The 12700-nt window shown below is 34.2% G+C and overlaps 1 protein-coding gene across 1 annotated transcript in view; it reads left to right on the top strand.

The window, feature by feature from the left end:
* The window catches only part of LOC148281306 (hemocytin-like), an 82614-nt gene that overhangs the window by 24968 nt on the left and 44946 nt on the right, over positions 1 to 12700 (top strand). Inside the window, exons 23-31 of the mRNA XM_088226908.1 lie at positions 117 to 267; positions 1898 to 2079; positions 3855 to 4038; positions 6307 to 6437; positions 7000 to 7120; positions 7585 to 7728; positions 8989 to 9238; positions 10790 to 10918; positions 12355 to 12575. Coding sequence (XP_088083034.1) covers positions 117 to 267; positions 1898 to 2079; positions 3855 to 4038; positions 6307 to 6437; positions 7000 to 7120; positions 7585 to 7728; positions 8989 to 9238; positions 10790 to 10918; positions 12355 to 12575 — 1513 coding nt within the window. The remainder of the gene's footprint in view (positions 1 to 116; positions 268 to 1897; positions 2080 to 3854; positions 4039 to 6306; positions 6438 to 6999; positions 7121 to 7584; positions 7729 to 8988; positions 9239 to 10789; positions 10919 to 12354; positions 12576 to 12700) is intronic.

The following is a 12700-nucleotide window of genomic DNA, read 5'->3' as shown; positions in this document are numbered from 1 at the left end:
TATGCTAATATATTCATGTTTTTTTTAAAATATCATCACTTATATAATACAATATGTATACTTTCAATGGTTGGCTGTAGTAGATATCTGATTGTTACAATTATTGCACCTTGCAGTGTCTGTAATGGAGCAAAGTGGGATTGCCGTGCGGCTACTCCGGAAGAAATAATGTCATACCCCAGAGCCGCCGATATTAAGGACAAATGTAGCGCTGCGAAGAATGAAGAGTTTACAACCTGCGAGCCGGCAGAACCAGTGACATGCAAGGTTTGTAGCTTTTGCCATCAACCATCTTCATTCCAGTAATGGGTGCAGGTCCCTCTTTTGTCGCTCATTCACATTGCTCTTTATGTTGGACCTGAAGTCTTTTGATCGTTTGCCACCCGGCTTGCTCACTCCATTCAAGGTCGCCAGACATGCACTTTCCCTGTCTGATGATAGTCATTTGCTCAACTATCTCTAGTCTGAATTTGTCATTTACCATGCCACTCGTTTTTGTAGTTGATGCGTGTGTAGGATTTTTCTGTTTTTGAGAGTTGGAGCTCCTACCCCAGTTGAGGATTGACAGAAGATATGAGGTTTGGGGTTTAATGGTTTATTTATTACACGGCTAATGAATATACGGAACTTTTACGGAACACAAGAGTAATGGCGATGATGAGTTCAACTGATTTCACTTAGGCTACATTCTAAAACTGAGTGACTGCGTAGAGCTGACTTGGTTGGACTGACTGATGTTACCACACCCTGTGGTCTCTTTATAGGCCGCATTCCTTTGTTCTTCTAGTCTGCAAGGTAGGAACAAAGTTAATGTACTGAAGGGCTTTGCTCTTATGTAGACTGACGTTTTATGTACAATGCTGTTAGTCTTGCAGAATATGTTGTATTGTATTCAATCTAAAATGATGACTCACTTCATCGGTCGTTATTTCAGGTGAAATCATTGCACGCGTGTGTGTCATTGATCAATGGACTATGACCCTTCATGTGTGTTTTATAAGAATTGAGTGACTTGTTTCTAGTTGATATGGCAGCTGGCAGCAATGGCTGATTGATATGTTCCATCCCTGACCTGTGGTGGCTCTCTTTGAGATGTAGTCATCGAGCAAACACCCAGCAGCATCCATGTTTTGTCCACAGATCGAGAAAGTCCTGTTAATTTTGTTGGTAGATTGCAAGAAGCTTCCCGCAAATGTCCAGAGAAACTCTCTTTTGTATGGACGTTAACATTCAAGGAACCCACCTTGCCGAATTTTTATTATCTCCAAAATTTCCATTATTACATATTTTTAGGGTTATCTGATACAACATGCTCACTTCTTTTTCAATCTTTCTCACTTCTCACTTTTCCTTAAATTTTTGGACGTTTTTGTTAATTTCAGCAGTTACAGGAGGCCACCCTCCACGTTCATCTTCACACAAAGTACTGCCACACTTGAATTCTTGACACCACCTTTTCACTATGTCTTATTACACTGCATAATCCCCCAAGGTGTCCTTCAACTATTGGTGGATTTAAGTAGGAGACAACCCTTTTAAATTTAAAAACACAACATTACTCTAGTGCATTCATTTTAGCACTGAACGGCATTTTGCAGTGGTCTCCTATTTTACGGTAATTAAACCGTTGCAGATTTCAAATTTTCGCTACATAATGCATACACACCATCTTGACTGCTCAACTCAAAGCAGGTCAGAGATTGAGCATATCAATCAACTCTCAGGGTTATCTCAAACATTCTGTTTAAGTTGGAAAAGATGTTTACCCTTGGCTCGGGAGGAGGCAACCCAATATTCTTGCCATGTTTGTGCAAAGTTGTAATGGTTTATTAGAAGATGAATTATTTATGTGTTTAAGCTCTGCTAGATGTTAATAATAATTTTGCTGGCCGCGTAGAACATGCATCAAGCGGTTATGAGCAGCAGTAATGCAGAATGCCACCCGGGTTGTCAGTGCAAGAAGGGCTACGTGTTGGACACTTTTGCCCACCACTGCATCAAGGCCGAGGACTGCCCGTGTCACCACGGTGGGCGCAGTTACTCTGACGGAGAGACCATGCAGGAAGACTGTAATACGTGGTAAGGCATTTTACACACCCAGTATTCTCTTCCTGGTCTTTAAGGTCCCGTGCTCGATTCCCGTTTGATGCTTAAAGTCCCTTATATTATGTATTATTAATTATCATTAAAACAGTGCGGTCGGTGTACTGATGTACTGCCTTATTCACCACTGGATGTAGATAGGAAATTGATTGATTTATTAATTTCTGCTTTGTATTGATGTGAGATATAAGGCTACAATGCTATAGTTGGGTCTAAAGTTAAGGTTTATAAAATCCGTTTATATATTTCTTTACTGTATTTTATTTAGAATGGCACATAAGCTGTTACATAAGTTCACTCTTAAAATAAATTTAAAAAAGGATGTTTATTGTCTAGTTTATTCGATCCTTGTTATATTGTAGAATAACTAGATTTATTGTTCTTATTTTAATGTATTGATTGATTTGGTGTTTATTTTGTAGAACTCCATATTTAAACTTATAATATAATAAATCAAACACTGATTTGAGTCTACTGAACACTCTATTTTATTTTCACAAATAAAAAAACAAAAATTTCGTGACAATTGTTTCGCTTTGTTAGGGCATTTTCAAACGAATGTGAATCCATCTAATCTTCACATTCATTTGAAAATGCCCTAACAAGGCGAAACAACCGTCCACGAAATTTTCGTTTTTATATTTGTAAAATAAGTCAAATTTGTAAGTGTTCAGTAGACTCAAATCAGTGTTTGATTTCTTATATTATAAGTTTTCTTATTTTAACATTACCCCAGTAGTTTACCAAAATGTTTTTACCAACGCCGGCAGATGCTGCTTACTTACGCCATCATCACCAAACTGCCTTTGAGATTTTCCAAATCTTCACCGGCCACGCAGCTATGAGAAGTTACTTCATGGGTTTAAAATAAGGGATGATGACTTTTGTCCATGCATCTCCAGAGTGTTGAACATCTGTTATTTTAATGCCTGCTTTTCAACTTGTAACGTCATAATCTTAAAGTAGAATGCAGTAAATATGGAATATCATTAACTGTTTCTGACCTTAATTAATTTTAAATGTTTTTTATTCTGTGTCTACTAAACGAATTATTTTCTTTCTTTTATGCTTAAGAAATTATTTGACGTTATTTTTATATAAACAATGGGTCTCAAACTGTTCACAATCTTACAATATATGTTTGTTCAATCAAATTAATTTAATTTTACTGAAAAATGTTTAAAACTTGGTTTACATATCATTTATATCAAGGCTGTACTGACAGAATGCATTAAGTCAATGATTTAAAAAAATTTCAATAAAAGAAAATTGTGGAAGGAAGAATGCGTTGAAAGAATAAAAAAACCTTTAAATGCGATTATCTCGGAACTCGTTTTAATGGGTTAATACATTCTGTCAGTAAAGCCTCGATACAGGATATAGGAATTCACTCCAAAACAGCTGTCAAATTAAAAACGAGCTTTTCTGTGTAATGCTGATTACCGACGTATACAAAAAAAATAGGGACGTACTTAAGAGTTCCAGTAATTAAAAAATAAACTCCCCGCTTTTAAATTTCGGCAGATACGAGAGTAAAAAAATCTTAAAATTCATGTAATTTTGAATGAACACCCGTGCAACTTTTCTCATAGTTATTAATGTAGATTAGTTCTTGGACTTTGGTGATCAGTGATCAATTTTCCCATTTCTAGGAGTATAAATTGCGATTCTTCCGGAGTACCATAGCCTTGTTCACGACATGCAAGGCTGCTGACATAAGAGCATATTAAATTGAAACGCAATGTTTTCAGTAAATGTACGGGTGGCAAGTGGTCCTGTGAGAAGCGCCCCTGTGCCGGGGTGTGTAGCACTTGGGGAGACTCACATTTCCGCACGTTCGACGGTCGCACATACGACTTCCAGGGAGTGTGTACCTACTTGCTGACCAAAGGAGGATTCGATATGCCCGGACAAAGTTTCGGGGTTGAAATACAGGTGTGTTTACACTTTATTTTATTAGGTATGTCATTAAATTTCAATTCGGAATTTTGATTTTTTATAATTTTTTTAATTAGCATAAAATCACAACGGTGATGGTATTACTCTACTTAGAATTGCAAAGTTGATAATATTCAAAATTAAAATAATTATTTTACTGTTGTTTCTGGACATAACTGTGATTATTTCATCACTAGTTAGATATAAAATATTAGCTGTTTATAAAAAAAAGGTTTAAGTTTTATCGTATTAGTTTTTTATGATTTGCTCAAAATAAAGAAAGATGGATTTTGCCAGGTTTGCACATAACATCCTCACTTGTACGCAATGTTTGTTAGAAGCACGCTCTGTGGGCATGACATATGACGTTTTGTGATGTGATGCCAATTGCCAGCCGTTTTACATGTGATCATTTTTAAACCCTAAAATGATTAATGAAAACTTGTTTTTTATGCATTGATAGTTAACTCACACTTCGAACATCGATTTCCTTCTTAAGTGGTGCGAATCCAACCATTTGTCTTAAATGCAAACAAATGTTTTCATATGTCTTTTTGTCGTTCCCGAAACCACATTCCAACATCATACTCAATTAACGACACTTGAATAACTACTGTCTCACAAATCAGAGATCTCGGAGTAACTTTGATGAAGAGCTTACCTTTATGCACAATAGAATGACAATTGCTATGCAGATGCTGGGATTCATTACCCGGAAAACAACAAATTTTAGTAGCATCTATAAAATCTCTGTATTGTGCTCTGGTTCGATCACAACTGGAATATGCGTCGTCAGTCTAAAGGCCTTTGTACAACTGCAACTCTTTTAACTTGGAAAGAGTTCAGCGGAAGTTTTTACGCCACATACAGTTCAAAAAGGGTAAACCTATAAATGAAATTTGCTACCAAACTTTAATGTCTGAGTTGAGGTTACCATTGCTATCCAGCAGAATGAGAATTGCTGACCTCACTCTAATGCACAAAATGATATGCACCATAATAGATTGCCCAAAATTCCTGTCCCTCATAAACTGTGTACCCACGAGGACCACCAGAATCCGACACATGTTCCAGTGTGAGTACAACAGGACAAACTTCACCCACCATTCTCCCCTCCCCTAGTGAGCATCCACAGAACAGCTAATAATTATGCTGAGCTGTTGGACTTGCTCCACACCACGCCTGCTGCTATCAAACTAGCTATCCTATCCATCGAATGGCCATCCCCCCAATTCTCCCCTATTTAATGTGTTTCTCCATTTAGCTTCACTTTATTTCCTTTTTTTTATAATGAATTACACGTGAAGTAAGTTGTGAGTTTATTTTTGTTATTTTCTACAATATTTTATATATTCTTTTAACTATATATTGTAAGAGCCCTCTAAGCGTTTTTTTAAATAAATAAATCATTAGAATCTTAAAAATCCACTCTAAATCTGTATATATAGGTACTAATATTATAAATGCGATGATAGTCTGTATATTTGTTTGTGTGTTCTTCACGTCTCAATGGAGCTACATGGACTTGATTTTTAGCACAGGGATAGCCGGAGCAATGGGAAGTAAAATAGGCTACCTACTGTTCATCCCAAAAATTAAAAAAAGTACACTTAAAAAATAACTAAATATGGTTACAATGAGCAACATTATTTGAAAATGAGTAGGCTATAAGGATGGGTTGCTTTATTAAAAAAAAAAGGTAGGATGTCAAAAAGAAACAATTCTTTAAATTTCTATGAGGAACTTCAGCCCTACGGGAAATGGTACTGTAAAGTTTCTTTAAAATGTACAAAAAATATGGTGATAAAAATGCACTACTTGGAACGACGTCACTGGTTCATATGAACCAACCAATGATATGAGAGCTGTGAAGGATATCCGGTTGGCTTACCGTAAACGAACCAATCGGAAGAACCTCTGACGTCACACGCGGTGTTATTTCAAAAATACAAAACTTATAATAATACGAAATGTAAAAATAAAAAATATTTTTTTTGCGTAGTTCAAAAGTCTATTGACAAACAAAAAATTAAAAAAACACTTAACTTCCTCGTTGACTTACTTTATCTATGGTTAGTTTGGTTGGTAGGTATTGGATTTTTGGATTTGTGAACAGAATAACAATGCTACACATCGGAAAAAAATATTATTGATAAACGGGTAAAAGCTAGTATTTAATATATTTTTAATGTTATTCCCAATTTGTGAAAATGTTCTATTATGTCTGAGTAAGTATATATATGTTTGTTTTGAACTCTTTCCTAGAATGAGGTCTGCGGTACATCCGGAGTGACTTGTTCCAAAGCCATAACACTCAAAGTAGGAACGGCCCCAAAAATAGAAACTATCACATTTACCAAGGACAAAGCTCTTCCAGATACTAAAGACTTGAAAAGGTTTGTACCTCGTATTTTCAAAATCAATATACATATTGTGGAGAAATATTTTTATATATAACTTTTGTTTATGTCACTATGCTAATATAGCATATGAAAAGCGATAACGTGATACCTACTGTCCAACAAGCGGGGTGGAGCGGGGCGGGGATGCAGTGAAACAGTACTCGGTAGTCCAACAGGCATAACTCTGTGCGTAGCACGTACTTGTAGGTTATTTGAGTCGCTTCGATATTTTTAATTATAATTAAGAAAAACGTGAGACATCTCACAAAAAAACCTATGTGTGTCATCTCAATGCCTTAATGTACATTTCAGTATTTTTTTAAATAAAAAAAATCACAGAACAGGCTCAAAAAGCGACTTTTTAAACTGGGTCTATTTTATCCCACCCGCCTCTTACGTTTTTTTAACCATCTGGCTTTATGAGTAAATGTAAATAAAAATGTTGAAAAAAAACGTGATATTTCCCTACCTGATACAAACAAAATAATCTAATTAATTGTAGAGTAAAATCCTTGATGTATATAATAATACTGAAGATTTTGTCTTAATTTAACAGAATAAATATTCGATATGCCGGCCTATTTGTGTATGCCGAAGTCCCCTCCTTGGGAGTAGTGGTGCAATGGGACCGCGGAACCAGGGTGTATGTTAAGGCTGATCCAAAGTGGAAAGGACGAGTAAGTTTACACAAAACATATTCCTTCTTAATTGTAATTTATTCACCAATTTTAGTTTGTTAACAAAAAATACTTTTAAAAATTACACTTTATAGTACAACAAAACTGTTGTATCACATTAACTGAAGGTGTGTAGTGGGTTTTGCATGTTGTTTTAATTGGTGTCCTGACGAAGAGACAGGTATATCTCGAAACCGGTAGAACATTGAAATGTCGGTAAGTGGTTATATATGAATATTTAATAACATTTAGTAAAATATTTGACTACAAAATTAATGCTTTATATTTTAATAATATTTTTAGGTTAGGTTTGTTCAAAATTGTATTTATGTTAATGTTGTATATTCAGATATGTTTCTAACAGTACTTTGGCATATCATGTATATAGGGTTGGATTAATAAAATTCTTAGTTCTTAACTCTGTCTTTTTAAATATCGCAATTTTTACTAACTTTTTTTATTAGTTAAAAGGGTTGTGTGGAAACTACGATGATAATGAAGAGGACGATTTCCAAACTCCATCGGGAGGAGTGAGCGAAACATCGACTCGGCTATTCGGCGATTCCTGGAAACTTCAACCTCTGTGTCCACCTTCCTCTGAACTTCAGGTAAGCATGGGATTTTTTTTGCTATAATTATGCTAATAATATATTTATTATTTAACAAGCAGCCTAATTTAACTCGATTCGTCTAGGCAGTTCCGCAGTTTGATTTAGTTTTCCCAATATGATTTTGTGCCCAAGGTAAATCTACTCGTCGACAGCACCAATAGTTTTATTTCCAGTACATAATTATATTGTTGTTGTTGACTCAAAATCTTGGTCTTTGTCTATCTTCGACCGATCTTTCTAGATGCTTCAAATAATTATTTTACCATAGTTTCCAGTTCATTTACCTCTTCACTTATTATTAATTTATCGTCTGTAAAACAAAGGTGATATAAAGACTTATCATCTATTTTTATGCCTTTATTATTCCTATTTAGCATCTTCAAAATTTCATCTAAGGCTAATCTAAAAAGTTTTGTGATATTGCATCACCCTGTCTTACTACTTACTACAAATTAAAACTTGTCTAATTACTTTCTACAAATAAAACAGCAATTTGAATATTATAAAATGTTATTTATTGTATTTACAAAATATGAAATATTTCCATTTACTCTTTAAACAAAAATTATTTGATTCCATTTATAAAAAAACATCTCATATTTCTAAAACTTGCAGTTACCTATTTGTGCCAGATACCCAACGATACGCTCGCAAGTATCAGCACAATGTTTTCGAAATAATTTTTCTGGTGTAGACAATACCTTTTCTTTCCCACTTTTATGAAACAGACTTTTGAAAAGAAAACGTGACAAATGAAGATAAAGGAAAAGATTCAGAAAATATTTACAAAAGAAATATAAAGACACAAATAAAAATAAATATCAACATTGTTTAAACAAAAACAGTAAAACAATAACAATATTTGAGTTTGTCCAAATGTTTGTAGACAAAAGACTGGATTTCACCCCCTCAGGAGTCATTAAGATCAACAAGAGTGGCCACTTAAACCAGCCAATGACAGGTCATAAGCCCTGTAAATGCCTAGACTTCCATATTCCCTTATTTAAGGTATTCTCCATCCCTGTTGTAATTTGTTGAGTAAAATAATTGTTACAATTTATAACAAAGAGACTTGATGGAAAAAACTATGTGATAATTCATGTTTTGAACATATTGCGATTGCCGAAAGATCTAAAATTTTGTATGCCCGATGCTTCCTGGTAATGAAAAATTTTTAGTGTCATGGAAATATGACACTCGCAGATAGGTTGGGTTTTGCAATGATTGATATTAGTATGCGAGTATATGTATTCGCAGGATACGTGTGCGCTGCATCCCGAGCGGCAGTCCTGGGCCGTGCGGCGCTGCGGGGCCCTGAAGCGGGGGCCCTTCATGGCCTGCCACTCGGAAGTGCCGCCCGGCGAGTACGTGCGGCGCTGCGAGCGCGACACGTGCGCGTGCGGGCTCGGCGGGGACTGCGAGTGCCTGTGCACCGCGCTGGCGGCTTACGCACACGAATGTGCCTCGAGAGGAGTGCCAATCAAATGGAGAACTCAAGAACTTTGTCGTAAGAGATTTTCTAATCAAAGAATAGGGAAATAATGATGAGACAAGTGTTACATAAAACTTTGTTAAATAATACTTAAAACTGATAAAAGAATTTATAAAATTAGTCCAATTTTTTGTGATATCATTTTATTTCCGTTAGTCAGCAAAATGCCAAAAGTTATTTTTTTTTTTTTTTAACATATATGGTAAAATTGCCTTTTACAAATCTTATAATATAAACATATTTGGTTAAATTTTATTTCATTTTATCCAAGATTTAGAAACAAAAATTAAACTTATAAATTAGAATTTGAGATGAATAAGTCACTCAGATACCAAAATAATATTAAAATTCCTAAATTCCACACAAGTCATGGTCAAAATAGCTTTGTCTTCAAAGGCGTAAAAAAATATAATAATCTCCCCAGTGAACTAAAAACAATTAAAAATAATATATCAATAAATAAATTTAAAGTAAATCAATAGAAGTTTTTTGAACACATGTAAAAACTGCATTAAATGTTAATTAGTATGAATGTATTATTATTTTGTGTTTTTTTTCTTTATATATTCTGTGTTTTTATTTGTTTTTTCTCATGTACTTATATATTCAAAATTATAAAAACTCTTATAAATAAACAACTACAATAGTGTAAGTCACTATCCAAGCACAAGAGTTAGTCTCTTTTTTTGGAGTGTTACAGTGATAACATTTACTAGATGTATAAAAGTAGATCTGTATAGAATTTTTCAAAAACATGTACCTTAAAAATTATATAACACATTCAGTAGAAGTTTAAAACAATTTAAAAATAAATGTAAAAATTAAATCAAATAAGAAAATATTTTGAAGGATTAATATAACAAGAAAATGATAAAGTTACTGTTTCATATAATAATTAAAGGGATTGGAAGCAAAGAATTTTTTTTATTTTTTTTTGTTATGATGTCATTCTGTAGTTTATCAACTTTATTTTTATAAGAATTATGAGTTGAGTTGGAAATGTAGTTTAAAATCATACTTCTGAAGGTTTGAAAATAGTGCTTGGAAGCATAGCAATATCCATCAGACATTGTATTCGACCAATGACAGGCTTGAGATTTAAATTTTCAAAATGGCCGTGCCATACAAATATTAAGAAAGTTTTTTGAATTCATGTTTCTATTAAAGCTAATTTATTAGTATCTTAAAGTTTAAGTTCAGTGAAAATAACATTTCTAACATGAAGACTCTCTTTGGCATTAGTGTAGCAGTTTTCATTATTTTTCTCGAAAACACCAAAACGTAAGTTTGCTATCTTTGCTTCTAATGACCTCAATTATACTGAAGGTTTAATTACCATTTACCATCTTTGAGATTGTTCAAAAGGTTTATTCTATAGAAACAATACCCTACATTAAATATAGCCAATACGTGGGAATAACTATTGCCGAGTCCGTGGAGTCTGTTCAATACGGCATTACAAGTTTACACTGTCCGTAATTGTGACTACAAAACGGTGGCACCTGTCTAGTAATTCTTCCATTCCATTTTTATGTACTTACAAATGCTTAAATCGTATTTTTCCAGCTATGCAGTGTGACGAGACATGTACCAACTATAGCCCGTGTATATCCGCCTGTCCCGTAGAGAATTGTGACAATACATTGTTCTATTCGCAAATTACCGAAATGTGTCCTCAAGATACCTGCGTGGAAGGTAAAATTATTGTTTTGTTTTAAAATATACAAACCATTACCTAAGGAATATGTTTTGTCTGATGTTTTATTTGCAAAACTGATCAGTAAAATCTAAAGCAAGTAGCCAAGTATTCAAATGTCTAGTTCAACCCATTTTTAATCAAATTGATCCAAAAATTGTAGATCGAAATTAATTTTGAGCATCTTCTTTTGGTGTTTAAAACTTGTGTAGTGAACTATTTTCATCTGAAGATTACCTAATATTAGTAAATACGAGTATACAGGGTGTTCTTTAAACCCTGTCACATCCGAAACCACGATGATCAGTATGGGCAAGAAGACATATTTGCATTTTAAAAATATTTAGAACGAAGAAAATTTGTAAAAATAAAATATTTAAAAGAACAAATGGTTGCTTACTTCTGCAGGAAGGAAGCGAGGGGGGCGCGGCCGCGCGGTTAACAGTGTGTTAGACTCCCTCCTCCCCCTCCTCGTTTCTCCCCTGCAGAATTAGCAACCATTTGTTTATTTAAATATTTTATTTAAAAAAAAAATATTCCATCTAAAAAATTATTTTAATGTGCCAATATGTCTTCTTGCTCATACTGATCATCGTGGTTTCGGATGTGACAGGGTTTAAAGAACACCCTGCATAACCACTTCCCCCTAAATTACATGCAGAGTTATAGGAGGATGGAATCACCACCATGTCCGAACTTGCACTAAAAATGAGGTCAATAATTTAGTGGTATGTTGAGAATGGGTGTTTGGGAAATGATTAAAATCGTGGTTTGAATTTACGAGATGATTGGCAAACTCTGAATAATTATTATCATTTTAACATTTCATGTGTTCTTTAATGTGAATATTAAATCTACTAGACACTCTCCCAATATACCTTGATGAACATGTGCTGCATTGTAGTCGGTACACCCCCGAGTTGTCAAATATATCACTTTTATCTTTGGTTATTTACTAACATTGGTCAAAATGTTTGGCCACAAAGTTAATGCTTTTAAACATAAATAATATGATTATATTAAAATTTTGAGAAGAAGTTTTGTTGTACAGGTTGTGTGTATTAAAATGAAAGATTCACTTACATATTACATGGAGTTTTATTACCAATTTTATAACTAAATCAACTATAACAGATGTTCGAATATTAATATGAGAAATCTAGATAATACTGATTGAATTTATCCGTGGCAATAAATGAGTTGAATTTACGTTTTGTGATAAGTGTCGATAATTACATTACATTACACGTCTAGTACCAGCGCTGATCACAGAAAGCCTAAATTTGATTGACGTTTTGTAGCAGCTGGTGACGTGTTAATTTGGTATGTTGGAGGACCTGGAACTTGGTATTGCCAGTACCCATGCATAGTTTGTTTTGTTACTTACCAACTTACAATTTTAACTTTATGGTATCTTATTGTTTTTCTTACTCAGGTTGTGAGTCTAAGAAAAAACCATGTCCTAAGGGTCAAATTCGAAGCAATAGCAGTGCTGAAGATTGTGTTCCACGCTCTACTTGCAAGCCACTCTGTCTCACTCTTCCCGATGGTAAAGTAATTCTAGAGGGAGAGCTCATAGAGCAGGATGAATGTCACTCATGCCACTGTTCTCGAGGGAATAAGATCTGTAAAGGACAGCCATGCTCCACATTACCGGTTCGTGAAACAATTTTGTATATTGGTTATATTTTATACCTAGTTCCATTAATATGTCAATTATAAAAAAATAGCTTCTTCTACTAATTTTACTGTTAAATTGTTTTTGAGGTTGGAAAAACATA

Source organism: Micrasema longulum, unplaced genomic scaffold (genome assembly GCF_059751315.1).
Source record: "Micrasema longulum isolate JH-2025_06_02 unplaced genomic scaffold, ASM5975131v1 h1tg000471l, whole genome shotgun sequence".
In the NCBI taxonomy this organism is placed as follows: domain Eukaryota; kingdom Metazoa; phylum Arthropoda; class Insecta; order Trichoptera; family Brachycentridae; genus Micrasema; species Micrasema longulum.
This window is presented reverse-complemented; position numbering and strand designations above follow the sequence as displayed.